A 22,341-nucleotide genomic window follows, 5' to 3' on the forward strand; every position below is an offset into this window, starting at 1 on the left:
CGTGGAATCACACTCCTCAGCCTCCCTGGTAAGGTCTATTCAGGGGTTCTGCAGAGGAGGATCCGCCGGATAGTTGAATCTCGGATTCAGGAGGAGCAGTGTGGTTTTCGTCCTGGTCGTGGAACTGTGGACCAGCTCTACACTCTCAGCAGGGTCCTTGAGGGTGCATGGGAGTTTGCCCAACCAGTCTACATGTGTTTTGTGGACTTGGAGAAGGCATTCAACCGTGTTCCTCGAGGAATTTTGTGGGGAGTACTCCGGGAGTATGGGGTATCGGACCAGCTAATTCAAGCTGTTCGTTCCCTGTATGACCGGTGTCAGAGTTTGACTCGGAGTAGAACCGCTGCTCCTCCGCATTGAGAGGAGGCAGATGAGGTGGCTTGGGCATCTGGTCAGGATGCCTCCCGGACGCCTCCCTGGGGAGGTGTTCAGGGAAAGTCCGACCGGTAAAAGGCCTCGGGGAAGACCCAGGACACGTTGGAGAGACTATGTTTCCCAACTGGCCTGGGAACGCCTCGGGATCCGCCGGGAGGAGCTGGACGAAGTGGCCGGGGAGAGGAAAATCTGGGCCTCCCTGCTTAGGCTGTTGCCCCCGCAACCCGATCTCGGATAAGCGGTAGAAGATGGATGGATGGATGGACATTCCCGTTACAAAATACTACCATGTCATACTCTATATACACTGTACTCTTGCATCTTTACAACTCTTTTATTTAAATTGATTGTCATAATTGAATGCATTAATAGATCACTAAGAATGAGTCGATTGTGTGATTGATTAATCTTGTCTTGAGGCAGTTATTGCAAAATTGGAGTGCACTACTTGCCTGCATCCAGTAGAGGCGCTGCTCATTCAGTCTCAACTAGTTTGTTAGAAGTACTACTGCAGAATTTTTAACTTAAATGTCATACCCCCTGCAAAAATTAATACATAAAAAATATTGAAAAGTAACAATTTTGTTGAAGGCCTATCCAATCCCTACTGTCATTTATTAATTAATAAATTTTGCTGGTTTGTGGTTGAAAACATTGTACGTATGTTTTGCCTAAATTAATCATTTTCAAGCATAAAAATGGCAAAATGAATTAAAATACAAATAAAAGGAATTAAGACGATGCAAATTCACGTATCAGTCGGGTCTGGAACCAAATAATCGCGATAAACAGATTACTGTAATTTTTTTAAAATAGTTTTTTATATATAAAGTGTTGACTCAAATACTATTATTGCCACAGACACATACAAACATAATTTCTTTGTTTCTGCTGTAGGTACAGAGGCTGGCTAGTGCGGAGGCTATGTTGCCTGCTGTTTGTGAGCGGCTGCAAGGTTGATCCAAGTCCTGTTAACAGCAGGCAGGAGAGGGTCTGTCAGAGCAACAGGTACCAGAGATGACAGAGATGAAGGAGGAGAGGAGAGTAAATAAATGATAGGGAAACAAACAGAAAATGTAATGGGATCCTGCTGTTCTGGGGAGAGAGAACAACAAAAGGAGATAAGACACACAAAGAATCAGAGAAAGGAAGTGAATCACCCAGAGAGTGAATGGACAGAAACTGGGTAACATGGGGCAGTCATTATACTTTTCTGTATCTTCACTTTGTATCTGTCAATATAATTGAGTTGAACATTTTTCTAACCCCTTTCACTCAAGGTTAATGTTGTCCAAGAGGGAGTGTTTTAGGATGAAAGGGATCTTTTGCTTGTCTAACTCTGCTGTCCTGTGTCTGTGTTGCAGGGTGAGGGAGGCTCTCACAGCAGACCCTAAAACGCCTGAGGGGGGTGACAGCCAAGGGCAGCTCCATCCGCTGTCATCATTCCACCCCATGATTAATACCTGCATCTCCCCGAGCCTTTTGCGGTGGGTTTTTAATTATTTTAATATTATGATTTTCTGGCTCAATTATACCAGTTTAAACCAAAATTGCATGTAGACATATTACTGTCATATTACAAGTAGATATGCTTGATAAGCAGCTCACGTCACATGCTATGGCAAACATTGTTATAAAAAATACTACCCTCAGTATTCAAATTGAAGAAAATATAATACCAAGCAATTTTCAAGATTGCACTGCAGTATTTGCCAGTGCAGGACTTCGCTCCCTGTCTGTCCATTATTGCCTTTCATGCGTCATCCCACTCTCCTCCTCATCACCCATTAATTTTAATTTTTATCTTCTTTCTTCTGTGTGTCTGCATTCCCATCACTCTGCTCGTGACTAGATGTGTGGGCTGGCTTATGATAAAGATGTTTACCTCGGTGTTCGGCAGTATTCAAGTGAACCTCAACCATTTTGTGGCTTTGCACAGAGCCACTGAAGAGGTACAGTACACGCATACATATAATCTCCTAACTTTATTTTGGCAGCCATCTAAAGATGTGGGGTTTTTTGTTTATAAAGTTCTCTCACTTGTCTTGTTACATGTAATTGGTTTCATGATTGTTTTTCTTTAAACCACGGAATCAACACAGTTCTAATTACATGGTTGGCTAAGTACACTCAACAAAAATATAACCGCAACACTTTTGTTTTTGTTCTCATCTTTCATGAGCTGAACTCAAAGATCTGTTTCTCTCAAAAATTTGTACACAAATCTGTCAACATCTGCGTCAGTGAGCGCTTCCTTTGCGCCGAGATAATTCATCCTCACAGGTGTGGTACAGACAGCATGATTATTGCACAGGCCACAGGCAGCTGGCCACAATAAAAGCCCACTCCAAAATTTGCTGTTTTATCATACAGAACAATGCCACAAATGTCAAACGTGATGAGGGAGTGTGTATTAGGCATGCTCACTGCAGGAATGTCCACTAGATACTGTATGTGCCAGTTATGAACGAGTTGTTCAAAACTGGGTTTTTTTTTCCCCTTTTTTACTGAATTGGGATTCACGGGTACTCGTTGGCCTTAAGTCGTTCACATACTCAGTCTTGCTACTGCTCACTAAATTACAAATGGAAACCAGGTAATATGTCACTAATTGTGCAACTGTGACGGTAACTGCATTTGTATGATTGTGTTAGCGCCGTGGAAAAAGCAACAGATCTGGGCCTTGCCTCAAATCAGTTCTCCTTTCCCCTTCAACCCGAGCTGCATTGCAGGTGCCCGACGAAGACTTGAGTTTCCCTGACTCACGACTGCCCAACGAAGACTGGGGGTTCACTGAATCATGGGTACTCTACAAAGACTCGACTTTTACTGACTCACCGGTGCTCGCCGAGCATCTACAACTTTGTTGCTAAACTTGTTGCGCATGTATGAGTTTCTGGGCATGTGCTTTGTGGCGGGTGACTTGAGTGAATGGAGTACCCGATTCACTTCAGCGAGTGACTCAAAGGAATTCAAATCAGTAAAAGGAGTTGAGTTTCCCTTCACTAATGTCCACCACAGAATTACCCGTGAATTGAATGTTCATTTCTCTACCATAAGCCGTCTCCAAAGGCATTTCAGAGAATTTGGTGGTACGGCCAACCGGCCTCACAACCGCAGACCACATGTAACCACACCATCCCAGGACTTCCACATCCAGCATCCTCACCTCCAAAATTGTCTTAAACCAGCCACCCACCTGCTGCAACAGAATTTCTGCACAGTGTCAGAAACCGTCTCAGGGAAGCTCATCTGCATGCGTGTCGTCCTCATCAGGGTCTCGACCTGACTGCAGTTCCCTGTCATAACTGACTTGAGTGGGCAAAATGTTCACATTCGATGGCATCTGACACTTTGGAGAGGTGTTCTCTTCACGGATTAATTTCACTGTACAGGGCAGATGGCAGATAGCATGTATGGTGAGCGGTTTACTCATGTCAATGTTGTAAATGGAGTGGCCCATGGTGATGTCGGGGTTATGGTATGGGCAGGCGTATGTTATATGACAGTGAACACAGGTGCGTTTTATTGACTGCATTTTGAATGTACAGAGATACCACGTTGAGATCCTGAGGCCCATTGTTGTGACATTGCAGCATGATAATGCACAGCCCCATGTTGCAAGGATCTGTACACAATTCTTGGAAGCTGAAAACAACCCAGTAGTTGCACGGCCAGCATATTCACCGGACATGTCACCCACTGAGCATGTTAGGGATGTGATGGATCAGCATATATGACAGCATGTTGTAGTTCCTGCCAATATCCAGCATTATCCAGCCATTGAAGAGTAGTGGACCGACATTCCATAGGTCACATTCAACAACATGATCGACTCTATGCAAATGTGATGTGTTGCACTGTCTGAGGCAAATGACTGACTGGTTTTCTGACCGACACCACCCTCAATACAGTAAAACATTACATTTTGGAGTGGCCTTTTATTGTGTGTGTCTAATCAGCATCTTGATATGCAACATCTGTGCGGTGGATGGATTATGTTGGCAAAGGACAAGTGCTCACTAAAAGATGTAGACAAGTTTGTAAACAATATTTGAGCGAAATAGGCCTTTTCTGTACATAAAAAAATTTTAGGTCCTTGAGTTCAGCTCATGAAAGATGCGAGCAAAAACACAGGTGTTGCATTTGTTTTTTTTCAGTGTAAATAATGCAAAACGGCATAGTTGTCTTCCAGTCTAAACAGTTCTTTTTACAGACCAGAGTTACCTAGTTTTTTCGTACCTGACAATCTCGACTGCTCACTTGCAGTCTTCCTCAGTGGTCAAGTGGTGTTCCTGTGTCTTGTCAGCTGATTTATACAGATGTTGTTGCTGTCTTACTGTCAGTGAAGGCAGTTCGACAGCGTCATCTGCTGTCTGACTTCTTGAAGACCACCGAAACTGTCAGGTACGAAAAAACTACCTAACTCTGGTCTGTAAAAAGAACTGTTTAGAATGTATTAATGTTAGACCAAATGAATCTCATTGGACTAACGTAGTTGCCTAGATCATTTGGAAAACATTAATGACGTGAAACCAGTTGTCAGTTATTATTGGTATTGTACCGTGAGGTAATTATAGCCAAGACATTTATTTACCTCAACCGCAAAGAGGGTTGTTGCTTGGAAGCAGACAATAATTGGAAAGAAGCTGTTATTTCCTAAATTTGAAAAGTCATTACATTCTGTTTAACATTATATTCAGTTTAACTTATCTAATGATTCAGAAAGCATGAGTCGCACAAGCAACCTTCTAAAGCTTAGGAAGCTTAGGCAGAGGGAGATAAAGCTGATGGATGCTGACCACTCTTGTGGACTTCATACAAAACTGCCTACATCCACAGCTGTTAATGCCATTTTTATACCCAGCTATAATCAGAAACCCCTGTAGTTATTTGTTTTGTAGGAAACAATGCAATAGTTGGCATTAATTTGCGGTATGTCATTAGTAACTAATGTAAAGTAGCTGTTGAGGATCTCTTGACAGTCATCAAGCATTAATTTGTTTCTTTTAGGATAAGGCTCTCCATTCAAAACCTGATGTGGTCACCCCGCTAATGCATCGATAAGAGGAAAAATGAAAATGCAATTGTAGACTCCAAATAAAAGGCATTAGCAAAACACAATTAGGAGCAAAAACAGAGCGAGCTGTCAGGCAAAAGTACAAACAGCAAATGAAGTGAACTGAGATTTGAGCCAATAGAGACGTGTAGGCTGCCTCATCAGTATGCCTTGAGCCGCTCCAGTTAGTGCTGCCTCTCCTTTTTAATAAAAAAAAACTAGGTTTTAAATGTGTATATACAGTGTATGTATATGTATGTGTGTGTGTGTGTATATATATATATATATACGTGTGTGTGTGTGTGTGTGTGTGTGTGTGTGTGTGGGGCTAGATAAGCGGAGTACATTAAGCAAGAGTATAAAGTCATTATAAAATTAGGTTATTGTAATGGGCCTAAAAACACTTCCCAATTCTCTGCCTGCTTGTTTTCATTGCTTTTCATTATCATAGTCAGAGAAGATGTTTTATGTCTCTGCTCATAATCAAATGGTGATAATGGTATTTTCATTTTCTTCATTGCTAATAAAAAATTGTTGGATTCTGTTCAGCGGGACTCAAAAATGTCTTAGTTCTATGAAAAGCACAGTTCAGTGCATTATAGTTATACATTCTTAACAACCATGGAAATGCAAAGTTTTTGTAAGTAGCATATGTATGTATAGACATGGAAAGAGGACAATTCTGTCTAAATGTAGTCTTTCCACACCTAATTCTGACAATACTGCATCCTATTTAACTAAATAACCTTTGATGAAACCGCCATGTGAAGAATCTTTTTTATGTGAAGCTGCTTGTGTTGTACAATTCAGGGATCGCTGCTTGTCTACATGTACGTGCGTCAAAGCATGGTGGACAGCGCTGTCCTCGCTCTGGTGCTCTTCTGTAATGACCTGAGAGTCCCGTACACAATTTGTCCAGTCCAAATCAACAACTCCTTCCTAAGGTACGAAAAAATACCAAAAAATAAACATCCATCAAAGCACACATACTGTATCTCGATTAGTGATGGGCATTTGACTACATTTCTTTCATTGACCTTGGGAAATTTAAGTTTTAAGTATTGTTTGTTGGAATTATTTTAGGTTAGACTGGTACCTGACTAGTAGCTAATTGACGGACAGTTGTGAGTTATTCTTTAAGATGTGTAGCAAAGCTTGCTTTTTTCCCTTTAACAAAGCTGTCGTCTGTGAAGTGGTGGCATATACACGGGGTGGGTTCATATACCTAAGGGCAAGTCACAGGTGGTATTATGTCCGTGAGGAAGGAGGTTTGTCCTTCATGACTTCATGAAAACCCAGAACTTCAAAACAAGCACACAGCTTTTTCGGGAAAAGTAACCAACTGCAGATGGGGTCACACTTCACAAAAATACAGTAGTTACTGAGGAACTAATGAAGAACTAATGACTAAGGCACATAAATTTTGACTAGTTACTGAGGAACTATCCATCCATTCATTTTCTATGCCGCTTCTCCTCATTAGGGTCGTGGGGTATGCTGGAGCCTATCCCAGCTGACTTTGGGCGACAGGCGGGGTACACCCTGGACTGGTCGCCAGCCAATCGTAGGGCACATATAGACAAATAACCATTCACACTCACATTCATACCTATGGACAATTTAGAGTCGACAATTAACCTCACATGCATGTTTTTGGAATATGGGAGGAAACGGGAGTACCTAGAGAAAACCCACACATGCACGCATTGGGAGAACATGCAAACTCCACACAGAAATGGAGATTCGAACCCAGTTCTTTCCGATCTCCTGACTGTGACTGTGTGGCCAACATGCTAAACACTAGACCGCTGTGCGGCCCTTACGGAGGAACTAATGAAGAACTAACAAGTAGAGTAGTTACTGAGGAACTAAAACACATACACTGTACATTTAGAGTAGTTACTGAGGAACTAATGAAGATCTAATGAGTATCTAATGAGTAGTGGATAGGGTTAGGTAATGTTCGTTCCTCATTAACTACTGTAATTTTGTGTGCCTGATTGTAAAGTGTTACCGATTTTGGAACTAATACGGAAGTTTGAGCAAAGCAAACATACTTTCAAGAAGTGGATGAACTCTCCAAACTCAGCTACAGCTGCTAGTGTTGTGGCTGCACATGAGATCGTAAGGATGGGGAAGCCGTTCACAAATGGATAATACATGAAAGAGTCATTCATCAAAATATCAGAAAATGAAAGAAATGCCTCTCTCTGCAGAGGCAGTCAAGGACAGGACCAGTAGAATGGCAACAAACATCACCAGTAGGCAAATAGATGACATTCATTCAGCACAAGCATATTCAATTGCCTGTGATGAGTTAAGTGGTGTATTGTAAACGACAATGATCAGACAGCACTGATATGCAGACATGTGAACTCCGATATGCTTTTTTTTATGTTAAAGTTGTTTAATTTTACACAAATACGGGAACAACTCCAAAGTGTCTCCATAGTTCAGTGTTATTTCAAAGTTATTTCGAAGTAGGCTCTCTGCACTTCTGTTAGTTGAATTCTGTTGTTGTAACAAGTAACATTTTTAAACAATTAAAACATTTAAAAGTTTATAAGCTGTGTAATGTTTGACAGCTACAGACTATTTTTTTCCACTGGATGAGGAGGCAAAATGGGTCTTTTGATGGTAAAGGTTGCTGACTTCTGGTCTCGGGGCACATTTAACTTACTGTATATGAGGAACGACTGAACGAACATTGATATTTAGCAACAAATGTAAACACAGTTGAAGTAATGCAGAGATACTTGTGTGCTAAATTTGCTACCCTGTTTTCCTAGCTTTTAATGAGGCTGTAAGGTTGAAATGGAGGCATGCAAGTATCTCTATGAACGTTTTGAACCTTTGTTTGCATGCCAGAGCCGATTAGTGCTGTCAGGAAGTCCTGTGCCATGGCGGAGGTTAGGACAGCGATGTAGCCCATAGATGACCACAATCAACAATCAGTGCCAAGTATTACAGCATCACTTAATTGACTAATCGGTTCTTATGCCTATCGCTAATCTTGATGGCTTATCATGTCTAGTGATGTCATGTGTGAAATGACGCCTCACAGATGTTTGTTTGTGTTAATCCTTTAGATCGATCCTTCAGAAAATTGGTGTGATCCTCTTGCCACCATTTGCAGCGACTGAGCATGATGCCGAGATGGACAGTATATACTCGCCTGTCATGACCTCTGTAAGTGTGACATGTTGTTCTTTTTCAGTGATGAGCTTCTCCCCTAATTTGTCTCATTTTCTGCATGGTCGTCTTCTACTTATACTCTCTTTCCTCTGACTCACCGCTCTGGCCGCACAATCCATTCCAGCCTGACAACTGGAGCGGTTCCTTATTAGCTCCGTGTCTTGATACATACAAACGGCCTGTTCATAAGTGAATGGAAATGAAGGTCTGGGTCATGAATCAGAATGGTATGATGCTAATGCATTTTGCTGGTGGAAAGTATCTTCATACTCGTGATGATATAAAATTGCTGGCTCAGCACAGATACCTGGCCTTGTAATTTATCTTTTCGTGTGCATTTGTTCTTTTCATCCCTCCACAGTCAGCTCTTCAATCAGAATAAAAGCCATCGTTTAAATTTATTCGTTATTCATAATTAGTTTCTTCCCCCTCATCCCTCACTCCTTGCTTCCCCTCCTCATGTTGCATTTCTCACATTTTGTTCCTGACTTTGGAGCACTTGGTGCTTTGTATCGGTTTATCCGAGGATTTGTTTCATTTGAAGGTGTAACTGGCTTTATTAGGATCAATATATTGCGATACAACTTCATAAAAGCACTCAGTCGGCTATCAATCCACAAAGCTATAACCCCGGTGAAACATACTGTGCAGGTTCTGTATGAGAGATGCAGCATGCATTTAGTTTTCCTCATTGTGCATTTATCTGAGTATACATATTGGATTGTTTATTGGTTGTATTTCAGTGTTAATAGACCTTTTATTATTGAATGCACTCCAGTTTAGCAGCTGCTCTAACGTAATTTAAATATTCGTTTCCTGTACAGCACTCTGAATGTGTCCCCCGTAGTGCCTTTCATATCTACTCTACTTATCCAATTTGCTGTCTGCATTTTGACTTCTTGTCCCTCAGCTGCCCCAAACACATTTTTTCCTTCCTCCTCTGAAGGCCTTGACCTGTCGTTTGGCTAATGTATGCTTTAAAAATGCATGGCAGGCATTTCATGCTAATTGCTCCCTACTGTGAGGACCTTCAAGACCTTCACCTGTGCCATCTTTCTCTCTGTCTCTCCCTCCTTCCATCTTCAGCTAGTACGTGAGCTACTACACGAGGGCCAACCATTAAGTGTTGGTGTGTCTGCAGAGTCTGGTCAAGGGGGGCAGTGGCTGGCTCGCATCAGGCAGCTCATCAAAGAGGGATTTGTCCCTGATGTCACTCTGGTCTCTGTGGGCATCTCCTATGACCGTGTGCCAGAGACGCGCACGCACGTAAATGGCTGTAAACACACATCACACTCTCTCAACCATGCCAAAAGGCCATTTTATAACAGCTCTCTGTAAATGTAATGTCAGTTTGGAGGCTAAATTAAAAATACTGGCAATTGAAGTGAGTACAACTTGAGAGTGTTCTCTTTTGGCAATCGTTTGTTGGGGTGTGGTTTGCATGGTATTTTGAAACATGATGTTGATGCTTATTTGCCCTCTGTTATCTGAGAGGAGATGTAACTTTCAGCTAATTGCCATAAAAAGGTTCACACCTCATCATTCAGACGCAGGGTGCACATAGTACTGTACACACAGTTCCCCTAGATACACTCCCTCTGTGTGACTGTTTATCCATCATCATACACTCGGCTCATTAGTGGCACCACAGAATGTGCCTCCTAATGGCGGCGTCTCATGATGATATCATTGCCAAGATTCTGTGAAATGCAATTGTACTTAAGTGTGTCTCCTGCACAGGTTGGCTGGTTGTTGCGGTGTCTGTTGTCGCTTCTTTGGAGGAAACCAGAAGGGATTGTTAGGATCCATTTGGCCCAACCTTTTTCTCTGAAGGTGCACAGCTTCAAGAGCGTATCGTCTAATCGAAGACATGCTCATGATTTGCTGCAGCAGCGGTTTCCATCTTCTGTGGGTTTTGACCCCTAAAATGAAGAGCTGTCTACTCTTGCCCCCTCATAAGGACATGAGTTGTGAACTGTTCAATCATCAGCACATAAAGTATCATATGAAGCGAATGGAGGCTAAGAAGAGAAGAGATTTGGAGATTAGAGTCTCCTTTATTGTCCCTGTGTGGGGTATGGGTACACAGCAGGCAAGCACAAACACAGGAATATTTACACAAAGTGCAAATTTGGGAATATTTACAGGTAGAAATGAAGGTGTTACGCATGTAAATAATTGTTGGCTATATCTGGCTCAAATATTTGCACAGCTGGTTTTAGGCATGAGCCACTATGAAATTCTGGCGGTATGATAACCTTAAGCAAAAATATCACGGTTTCACAATATTAGAATTATAGATCTAAAATGTGTTATTTTGAAATAGCTTTATTGAAAAGAGAAAAAATTCATTCATTTTTAAACCATATGATAGAACAGGATGAAAGTGGAACACATATTTAAATAAATAACAGAAAATAACTGAATTGTTTCTAAATAAATAAAATGCAGTTCTCAAATATTTTCTTAGTTAAAAAAAAAGCAAAATGCAAATAAATGCAATCAAGTAGCTCAAGAAGGTTACAACATAAATCATTTAAAAAAACACGTCATGTTACTTTTCCACAAGCTTTCACGTCCGATTGATGTGATTGTTGTTAACAACTGAAACGTTAAATGGTTGTTGCTTGTTCGGTGAAGAGTAAACCGTTTATACCACTTATCCTCGACTCCTCTCTCGTTCTGAATCACATCTCCAAATTCGGTGACTGTTGACGTGAGTAATATGTTGACCGCTCAATGCTAACGAGGCAGCTAACGGCAGTGTTGTCTGTGCCTGACTTTTGGCAACACGACACACGCCTGTGGTTTCAGCACCTCGAAGCCCAGTTCAACTGCGAGGAATAGCACAGGACGTGACAAAGTATTTCTATGTAGTGGCCACACTGGACCTTCACTTCCTCTCAAATTGAAGGAATGGTATGACGAAAAATTTTAGTGGTTTTGAAACCATGAGTTTTTCATACCGTGATACTGTATACCTTGAAACCTTATAACCAACCTTATACCAACTAGGCCCATGCCTAGTTGGTTATAAATACAGTGCCAGTGGAGGACAAAAAGGATTGGTAGGAACATAGCTTCATAAGCAAATTGAGAGCTTTACTTTCTGGCTCAGCTCTCTCTCTCACCACGACTGTTCGGTCAAGCGACTGCATTACGACAGACGCTGCGCCGAGCCGCCTGTTGATCTCACGCTCCACCCTTCCCGCAATGGTGAACAGGACCTTGAGATACTTGAACTACTAGAACTCACTCGCAACATGGAGGGTCCAGTACCCCCTTTTCCAGCTGAGAACCATGACTGCAGATTTGGAGGTGCAGATTTTCATTCCAGAAGCTACTGAGAAGCACACTCAGCTGCAAACCGCCCCAGTAAACACTGACGGTCACAGCCTGATGAGGTCATCAGTACCACATCATGCGCAAATACCAGAGACGAGAAGTTCCGTCCTTAAAAATTAACAGAACCGGTGCCAAAGGGCAGCCTTGCTGGAGGCCAATTTTCACAGCGAACAAGCTCGACTTACTGCCAGCATTTCGAACCAGGCTCCTGCTCCCGTTGTACAAGGCCCAAATGGTACGTGGTAACCTGCCACCAATCCCGTACTCCCAGAGCACCCCGCACAGGACATGTGAGGGTGAGTCGAATGCCTTTTCCAAGTCCATAAAGCACATGTGGACCAGTTGGGCAAACTCTCATGCACCCTCCAGTTCCCTTGCAAGCCTGATCCAGTGTTCCTTGGTCAGGTCGAAAACCACATTGCACCTCCTGTAGCCTACGTTTGACTAATGATAAGGGGTGCGCGGTAATTATTGTGAAATGCTGCGAACGGCCTGTTATAATTGTTATATAAGTTCACTTGTAAACAAACATTGCGTCCATCGTGTGAGACTTCTCACTGTTTCAGAGGAAGATATTTTGTCAAGTGCTCTGAATGCTCTGCAAACATTGCGCGATGAGGGTGTAAAACATTAAGCTTCATCATAGCATTGCTATGACGCCCGGGGTTTGTTCCTCTCTCAAAAACGTTTGCCAGAGCCGACCCGAGGGCTAAAGGGATCTGTGATTTCATGGAAATGATGCAGCTGGATGACCAGCCCTTTACCATTGTTGAAGATATTGGCTTTGTCCGCTAGTAAACCCCTTGGTGCCACGGTTTGTACTTCTGAGCTGCCGCTATTTTGCAATTTTTGTTAGGAGTAGTGATATCATATTTGGTAAGGACAAATCTACAGGTACAGTTTGTCAAATCCATTCTTACCTTGGGGTGTGCACAAACTACAGTTAAATCAATATTTTGAAGGTAATAGGTTGGTCATTGGTTGTTGGTATCTGTCTTGAGAAGCAGGAAGTTATCGGTATCGGCTTGAAAAAAAATATTGTGCATCCCTACTAATGATCATACTGTTTTCTACAGCACTCTGGAATAGACTTTCCCAGGGAGGCTGAGGAGGGTGATTTCCCCTGTAGTTGGAACACACCCTCCAGTCACACTTATTAAAAAAGTGGACCACCATCCCAGTGTGTCAACCAAGATAGGGCCACAACATCCAGAGCCATAAGGAATTTAGGGTGAAACTCGTACACTGAGGAGGTTTCTGACTACCTCAGACACGGTGATGAAAATGTCCACATTGGTGTCCTCAGACTCTGCTTCCTCTATGGAAGGCATGTCAGTGGGATTGAGAAGAGCTTTGAAGTATTCCTATTATATGCCCAGTTGAGGCCAGCAGGCCTCCACGTGTGGACAGGGCACTGCTTCCCCTTTCTGAGGTGTTGGAAATTGTCAGAACCTCTTCAAAGCTGACTGAAAATCATGCTCCGTGGCCTCACCAAGTTCCTCTCATAACCAAGTTCTTGCCAAGTGCCACTTGGCCTGCCGGTACCTGTCACCTGCGTCAGGTGTCCCAGAAGCCATTCATGTTCGGTAAGACTACTTGACAGCTTCCTGAAGTTCTGGTGTCCACAATTGGGTTCATGGGTGCATTGGTGCATTACCCACAAACAGCCCTTTCCCAACCTGAAGGCGTGGAGTAGTGAACCTCTCATCCACCGGAGATTACGTAAACACGAGCAGGGCGGGCGATTAATAAGCTCACACCAGCTCACCAGCTCTCCCCTGCCGCAACTCCAGAGTAGAACAAGGTCCAGCCCCTCCTGATAAGTTTGGTTCCAGAGCCTGAACTCTGGTCTTATGCATGTAAATAGCTGTTGGATATATCAGTATATTTATCAAAATATACAAAAAAGGATGAGAAGTGCATAAAAAAAATACAAAATATGATATAGACGGTACAATGAGAAGTACAGTATATGAACCATAGTGCAGTCATTGGTTGATCAATGATTCTGGTTTTACAGACATGATGTATTTAGAAACCAATGTATCAAGTTGAAGCACTCTAAACATATGTCATGTCGATGAGATTGTTGCAGGAATGTTGAATTGGAGGAGATAACTTGTAGTTAAATATGCCTACCTTGGTAATGTGAGGTTTTTGAATGTCACCAATAGAAGAGGTTCTATTCTTAAGAAATCACTATTTTGATACACAATTCGCAATAATATAGATTAACAGCTGTATAAATCTATGAGGGTGTATTTTGATAGATGATCTCTGTGTGTGTGTGTGTGTGTGTGTGTGTGTGTGTGTGTGTGTGTGTGTGTGTGTGTGTGTGTGCTTAATAGGAGATGTATGAATCAGGGAGGTGCAGAGTAGTTGAATGGCGCCCTCTACAGGACTTGCTGCTGCCTGTTATTCTTGACAACAGGTAATCAGTCCACACACACACACACACACGCCCTCGTGAATTTGAACTTTGTATTGTAAGCTGCATTGTATGATGAGCGTAATATTTGTTTGACTCATGTTCTATGCATTTTGAAAAAAAGAATGGTGAATATAATCCTTTTTATCATGCAGCAGCGGGCTAGTGAATAAGGTAACAAAGCAAAATTAATAACATCCTGAATGAGGCTGCTTGGCTTCTACACAGTAGATTCACTACTCACATGGTTAATTCTTCTGAGAGTGTTTGCAAAAAAACAAAACAAACCAGCATGATTAAATGAGGTAGGATGTAATGGATGGTTGAGAAGGGATAGTTAGATCGGATTGTTACCAGCATGTGAGATGTTTTAGTTTTCTTTTGCATGAGTATATAAACAAGGCAGGCACTTACATTGGGTGCAAAATGTTAATAATACGGCGAGACCATACTGTAAGTGATTTTATGGTATAGCGGCGCATTTGTGTCACTCTCAGGGAGCAGAGGTAGTTGTAATGCGCTCTCTACTACACAGCAGTATTGCTTAATGCTCTGTACAGGTACAGCCTACTAATTTAGCCAGAAACAAACTCTCCTGTCTCCTTACAAGCCATCACCTAAATCTTCGAGGTTTACTTTAAATGCAGCAAATCCACAAAAAGATTAGAGTGGTTATGACTGACAAATCCCATTTAATATAATGTAATTGAATGTTTCAGCTATTGTTATTAAAACAATAGCAACACAACTCATTCTAATCATATGTACGTTTATTTCATTTTCCCTTTGTTTCTTGACTCATTGTGCATTTGGCAAGAAATGGCAACAGTGCCACTGAATCAGCCTTGGCCACCTGGTTCAGTATTCACTTCTTAAAGCTGTTCCTGAGAGAAATGTACGAGTCACTGTGTTTTCTTAATGTTTGTTGACTGAGCAGGTGTTGTATACGGGGGGGGGTTGCAGGCTCACACTGGTACTGTGATATGTTGTGTAATGGTAAAAAAAAAACAACAACAAAAAAAAGGTAACATTCTAATGTTGCACTTAGGTAACAGTTGTTTTACCCTGCCAAAGTGTGACTCTCTTTTTCTGTCAAGGACTGACAGTGAGCTTGGTCAAAGGAAGATGTCGTGGCTCTTGCCTTCTCATGATGCACCTGGACCCAAAGAGCGAACCCACCAAGAGAGAGACCTCAGCATTGCCATTATTGTCCACCTCATCTTCTGTATGCACAAGATAATATGTGTATATCCTGCTGGTTTGTAAATGAATCCCTATGATGTGTTTCAATTATGTCCAATGGTATTTGTGTGCGCTCTTTTCCAGCTGCAACCTCCTGCATGGCTGTGATGTCCACCAGTCTGCTGTCCAGTCTTTTGTTGTACAGACACCGCAAGGTGCATGTCTCGTCCCTGCATTTATGTGCCAGTGCCAGCCTTACCCACCAGTGTCAAAATAATTCAATGACAATGGAACCTCTAAGTTCAACTAGCAGTCTGTGGGCCAAATCCAGCCCATCAATGACATCAAATTGGGTTTAGTTCAAAACTTGGGAGTGACTAACATTTTTGCAGAAGATGCCTAAAAACACCACTCTTGCCTTTCAGAGCATCTTTGACTTTGCAGTATGTCTTTAAAAACAACAGAGTAGTCCTGTCATACAGTATAGAGCGTCTTTGGCTAGCGCTTTTACAGTACGTCCTTGGGGAAAAAAGAGAGCAGAAATCTCTTATGTAGAAGATCCATAACTAGCTTTTTGCGTTAGGTCTTTAAAAACAGCAGACTGAGGCTATGACTGAGGTATTTTCTTTAAAGGGATAGTTAGGATTTTTTGACATGAAGTTGTATGACATCCCCATCAGCAGTGTAGTCCTTTAACGGATACTTACTCCCCACTTGGTCTCCTAAGTCTCCATTCAACTGTATGTGATGAAGACGCTTGCGGTAATGCCACTCTTCTTCCGTGACGGAGCACTGCGGCCATCTTGTTTACGTATGTTTTCCACAGCGGAAGAAGATGCGAGCGTCTTCATCACATACACATGAATGCACAGGCAACAGTGCACAGTGATACGGCGGGAGAAAAATATAAAGCAGAGCGTTTTGTGAGGTCTGATTTATTTATTTATTTGTTTGTTTTACAGGGCATTTTTGTGATGCAAATGTATTTCTCTTTTGAACGCATATTGTTTTGAGAAACCAAACTCTTGGCTCCGCAAACTCAGCGGAACTACGTTCCTCTTCACGGATCTCCGACCACAACTGGCCTCACGAGACCAATTGGAGGGCTATATCGCTGTTAGTGTACTTCACTGCTGATGGGGATGTCATACAACTTCGCGTAAAAAAAAAAAAAAAAAAAAAATGAACTATCCCTTTAAGGTATGACGGACACATTGATATTTTAATAATAAATTACTATTACTGTTGACCATATAACTCATTTTTGGCACAAATCTTATCCGTCGTTCTCCTCTACAGGGTGTGAGCATGTCAGTCCTGTGTCGTGATGTGGCCTGGCTCACAGAGGAGCTCTTGTTCAGGAACAAAGATGTCGGCTTTGGGGGTAGTTTAACAGAGGTGGTCCACCATTCCCTTGCTCTGCTTGCTCCTCATCTCATCATAGCCGTCATGCCGTCCAGGTTTGTTATCTAGAAAACAATTACTGAGGAATATGACAGTCATTGTATTTCCTCAAATGCTGTCCTCAACTCAGTAGACGCCAGGTTTCAATTAGTAGCCAGGTGTGACGTTCACTTAAGCAAATACACACATCCCTTGTTACACAATTGCTATTGGTAATCCAAACAGCAGCATTTACTGAGTCATATACACATGGTGATCACACTACAGTGTTTTGTGTCCATTTTTATCTTCCCGTGGAGCTACACACCTGATTTGTTCAACCTAGTCTTTGTTCATTATTTATTTTAAACCCCATTTGACATAAAAGGTAATATTGTTTATTTAACTTCATTTTTTGTTGCGGCCACTATTTGTGAAAATAGGTCATTTCTTAACTTTCTTGGCTGTCTTTTCATTTGCGCCCTCTAGAAAAGACCCTTTAGTTGTGCCTCGTCCTACTCTTGCTGCCACCCTTCACCTCAACCAGCAGGCCCAGATCGTCACACATGCCTTTATTTTGGAAGCTGTTGGCGGTGAGTAATTTTAAATGCGTGTATTTTGGTAAGATGAGAGAACTTTCGTTTAAGCCCAAAAGTCATCCTATGTTCTTCTTGCATCTTTGTGTTCGTGGGAGGCTTTGGCTGTGACTCCTGACAGTTGCCATGGCAGGATTGCAAATCCATTTAATGTTGCACCGCTTAATATTCAAAGTGTTTGAGATATAAGCACAAGACTGTGCCAATGTGGTTTTTCATGAACAACCACCAAGTATGTACGTAGTTGACATTAGCCAAGCTGCATTTCTGCAGTTAGCCCTTCTACAGTTTTCTCAGTGATATTCTGTCATTATGTAAGATCTGTTGAGATTTACATAAATCAGTCATCCATGAAAATAGGTTTTTTCCACAATTGGACAAAGTCAGCATTCTGAATTTCTGCCATCTCAGCAGAATAATAGCATTATTAGTAAACTTGGCTGCCTTGGCAAAAGTTTATGCTCTGCAATAGGCCTGTTGTGTTATGCTTCACTGTTCTCATTACCATGGGCATTGTGAAAGACTGAACAAAAGTGGCCCTTGTCCAAGGTGGTGGACTTGATGTGTGTAGCACAACAGTGCTTTATTTCACTATCCGCATCCACTCAAGACTATGTCTGCATGAACACAGATATTTAAAAAAACGCATAATTTGATGTGCCTTTAGGGTAAAGATTTTGGAAAAACTCTGGCTTCCATGTTGAACGGTTAAAACAGAGCTTTTTGTATTATGTGTGATATGTGCGCCATTATCTCATGCATTTAAAACGTATTCAACAACAGAACTGTGGGCCAGCTCTACACACTCAGCAGGGTCCTTGAGGGTAAATGGGAGTTTATCCAACCAGTCTACATGTGTTTTGTGGACTTGGAGAAGGCATTCGACCGTGTTCCTCGAGGAATTCTGTGGCAAATACTCCAGGAATATGGGGTTTTGGTTCGCATTGCCGGCAATAAATCGGACCCGTTTCCAGTGAGTGTTGGATTCCGCCAGGGCTGTCCTTTGTCATCTAGGCACAGCCAGGGCGTTGAGGGGTTCCGGTTTGGTGGCTGCAGGATTGGGTTTCTGCTTTTTGCAGATGATGTGGTCCTGCTGGCTTCGTCGAGCCATGACCTTCAACTCTCACTGGATCAGTTCGCAGCTGAGTGGGAAGCGGCTGGGATGAGAATCAGCACCTCCAAGTCCAAGTCAATGGTTCTCGCTTGGAAAAGGGTGGAGTGCAATCTCCGGATCGGGGATGAGATCCTGCCCCAAGTGGAGGAGTTTAAGCACCTAGGGGTCTTGTTCACGAGTGAGGGACGGATGGAACGCGAGATCAAAAGGCGGATTGGTGCGGCATCTCCAGTGATGCAGACTCTGCTTCGGTCCATTGTGGTGAAGAGGGAGCCGAGCCTAAAGGCAAAGCTCTCAATTAAGCATGTTAAGATGGATGGATTAACAACAGAACGCAATTTATTAAGTTATTGAGTCATGGGTGCTGATGTCATTTTGTGCAGTGGAAGACACACTTATTATACATATAGGTGATTAAAAAAAGATGCATGTTGTTTCCTGGGCTTGGTGTAAGTGGATGCTGATTTTAGAGATAATGGGCCTGACATGGTGCATCTAATCTCACTAAATTGACATAATGCAGAATGTTATAATGCAGAACCAAGTCAGCTGTGGTAACTTTTTCAGGCTTCTGATTGGCCAATATGTCTATGGCAGCTGGTGAATGTGTTTTTATGTGGACAGAGATTTGTTTTTAAAAGTCCAGTGGTGTGTGTGGATATTTTTTTAACACTGGAGTGGAGAAAAGAAAATCCATCTTTGTGTGGGCATGGCCTAAATTATGCAAAACCTTTCAAAGTGTGAGTCGGGTCTCTCCAAAGACTTCAGGGTAGGTGTAGCAGCTTGAAAGAAATAAAGAAAAACAAGTCACATCAGAGACATGAAAGAATTATTAAGACACAAATGAACACAACTAAAATGTATATAATGTATATAGCATCCATTACTGTCACCTATTATGTCCTTTTATTCATGAAATACACAGCCTGTAAAATATCCAGAAGCTCTGAATTTTGTTGTTCAAACCAGCAAAAAAACATCTCCCTCTCAGAATCGCTTTCTTTGCTTTTTATTTATCACCAACAGGTTGTTCTGATAAGCCTGGTTTGTGGCTTGTATTGGTTCTACAAAACCATCATTCCACCTTCACTTCCACCTAATCTGGCTTTGCCACTCTGTCAAAGGATGCTTCACAATATTGGTCGGCATCCTTGCTGTGGCCACCTGCTCAAGTTTGATCCTCTTTACACTTGTGCCGTACTCTGGAGTAGATTGCCCACACTTTTCTTTCTTTTTCAAGCTGATGGGTCAAATAATGAAAATGGTCTTTGAGAGCCTGGATGTCATCTATCTCTTGGAGGAGTGCTCCACCACAGTTGGCCCTGGAGAGTTAATCTGTTCCTTTTGAGCCTTCATGTCTTTTCTCTCACTCACTCACTGCTTCTACACGGAGACATTGCAAGATCTTCTTACCGGTCCTGGTTGTAGGTGTCAAAAACTAATCTCAGCTTTGGAAACCTACTGTATTGTCTGAAGCGATGCACTCGCTGGAAAGTCTCATCTGAACAATGTAAAAGATGTGAAAGATATAACCTGTCTTGTCCCAGCACTCAGAGAAGGAGAAGAGAAAGACCGTTTGTACTTAAAAGATGTTAAAAGTTTTAAGAAATGAACTCAGAACCTTGACAGCAATTGCAGTTTTTGAAGCACATTATTTTCCAGGAAGCTCCATTGCTTTTTTATAATGGTTTCTGTGCATGATTCATTATGTCAGCATGATTTATTTTAGTGAAGGTTGTGGGCAGTGGCTATGTGCTGCTTTATGGGTTATGAAACATTGGTTCTAACCTCAAGTGCTAAAAATAATAACCCTCACTATACACACTCACCGGAAACATGTTTTGCCTTCGCATAGACTGTAATGCTCACTTTAAAAGTATGTCTTTAACACTGTTTATTATTGTGCTTATAGAACTGCAATATCTGTTAATCATATTGAGAGGTGTTTGCATTATTTCAGACATTAACACTGCATTTAATCTACATAAGAGAGTGGGAATATTAGAGACACCTCTCAATATATACATCTAGTGCACTTCTACATAACTGAGAAAACAGTTACAACAATAAATACGATCCTTATCATCCCCCTCCAAGCCACTCTGTAGCTTTCTAAAATATGCACATTCAGCTCTGTTGGTATAAAGATCGTTTGAGGACATGCCTCATTCCACTCTACATTAGCTTATACTACAGCACTCAACTGTTTCAGAGGCGAACCAAGATTTGGGGAGTTTCCTGGCCATGGAACCAAAATGTCTGTGTTTTGTTCCCCAAGCCAGTTAGTTATCACTTTTGCCTCATGACAAGGTGCTTCATTATGCTGGAAAAAGCATTGTTGGGAGAAGTTGCTCTTGGAGGCTTTTGTTATCATTCTTTATCCATGGCTGTGTTCTTAGGCAAAATTGTGGGCGAGCCTACTCCCTTGCTTGAGAAGCAACCCAACATGTGAATAATTTCAGGATGCTTTACTGTTGGCATGACACAGGACTGATGGTAACTCTCGCCTTTTCTTCTCCAGACAAGTTTGTTTCTGGATGCCCCAAACAATCAGAAACGGGATTCATAAGAGAAATGCTACGTTTCGTTGTCTGATGGCACGTGGCGATGACGTTACAGGCAGGCGTGTGACGATGATGCAGACACAGACAGGCAGACTCAACCGAGTAGCGTTTAACATCTCTTTATCATTAAAAGTGCTAAAAACACACATCCACATAAAGCCTGCCATGCTTAAATCCAGTGCTTTATTTCCTAGTATCGATGCAATTACCTTTTAAAACAATGTTTAATTGATATACAGTGTATGTGGTCCGTAATGGAAACTTGCCAGACACCGATTGATATAGTTGAATCATAGGAATATAAATCGATACAGTGGTGTAGGCGATGAATCTTTACACCCCTAGTTCTGATGCTTGCTGGACTTTCTTGGGCATCCTGATGCCTCCTTCTTTATGATCAGATAAATGGTTGATTGAGGTGTAATCTTTGTGGCAGCAATATCCTTGTCTGTGAAACACTTTTTGTGCAAAGCAATGATGATGTTTTCATGCATGTAACCATGGTTAAGAGAAGAATTAAAAAAAAAAAAAAGAAAAAGAATCATGAAGTGCATTTGTGTTTGTTTTCCTCCTCTCTCTGTCAAACAGGCTGGATAACAAGAGGCTTCACTCTGTGCATCTGTCTCAAGGTTTTCTAGCAGAATGAACATGACTGTCAGTCATTCAGCCTCTTTGTCTCAGTGACGAGAGGCGGAGCTGCAAGCGAGCGCACACACAGCAGTGGCACTTGTACACTCGCTCGCTGTGTGTGCCGTGTGCTACGCGATCGAATACTTTCTTGGTGCCTGTTGTATATAAAACACAATGTGATGTCAATTTCAGCCCGTTTGCGCATCATTATTTTGTGACATGAAAAAGTTTGTGACAAATTAAATAACATAAAACGGTGGAACTTATGTTTCAGTGATTCCCAAAGTATAACACTCATTGTGCACCAAACACATTTTGCTGCATCCAAAACATGTACTCTGACCAAAGTCTGACAAAATGTTACACCCCATTAAACGTAAACAGCATATGCCACACACAATGTTGCTGTAAGTCAATGAAGGAAGTGTATATGCAAATTAACTGATGTCTGACACACAATGTCAACTTCA

General features: G+C 41.9%; 1 protein-coding gene across 4 annotated transcripts in view; it reads left to right on the plus strand.

The window, feature by feature from the left end:
* The window catches only part of gpat2 (glycerol-3-phosphate acyltransferase 2, mitochondrial), a 103,841-nt gene that overhangs the window by 64,911 nt on the left and 16,589 nt on the right, over positions 1–22,341 (plus strand). For 3 of the 4 annotated variants that reach the window (XM_054774013.1, XM_054774016.1, XM_054774014.1), the window contains exons 6-17: positions 1,273–1,383; positions 1,740–1,862; positions 2,228–2,327; positions 6,245–6,378; positions 8,524–8,623; positions 9,716–9,895; positions 10,370–10,537; positions 14,323–14,405; positions 15,500–15,627; positions 15,729–15,799; positions 16,884–17,044; positions 17,457–17,560. In XM_054774013.1, coding sequence (XP_054629988.1) covers positions 1,273–1,383; positions 1,740–1,862; positions 2,228–2,327; positions 6,245–6,378; positions 8,524–8,623; positions 9,716–9,895; positions 10,370–10,537; positions 14,323–14,405; positions 15,500–15,627; positions 15,729–15,799; positions 16,884–17,044; positions 17,457–17,560 — 1,463 coding nt within the window. The remainder of the gene's footprint in view (positions 1–1,272; positions 1,384–1,739; positions 1,863–2,227; positions 2,328–6,244; positions 6,379–8,523; positions 8,624–9,715; positions 9,896–10,369; positions 10,538–14,322; positions 14,406–15,499; positions 15,628–15,728; positions 15,800–16,883; positions 17,045–17,456; positions 17,561–22,341) is intronic. The other variant, XM_054774012.1, reaches the window with a different exon arrangement.

This window comes from Dunckerocampus dactyliophorus, chromosome 4 (genome assembly GCF_027744805.1).
Source record: "Dunckerocampus dactyliophorus isolate RoL2022-P2 chromosome 4, RoL_Ddac_1.1, whole genome shotgun sequence".
Lineage (NCBI taxonomy): Eukaryota > Metazoa > Chordata > Actinopteri > Syngnathiformes > Syngnathidae > Dunckerocampus > Dunckerocampus dactyliophorus.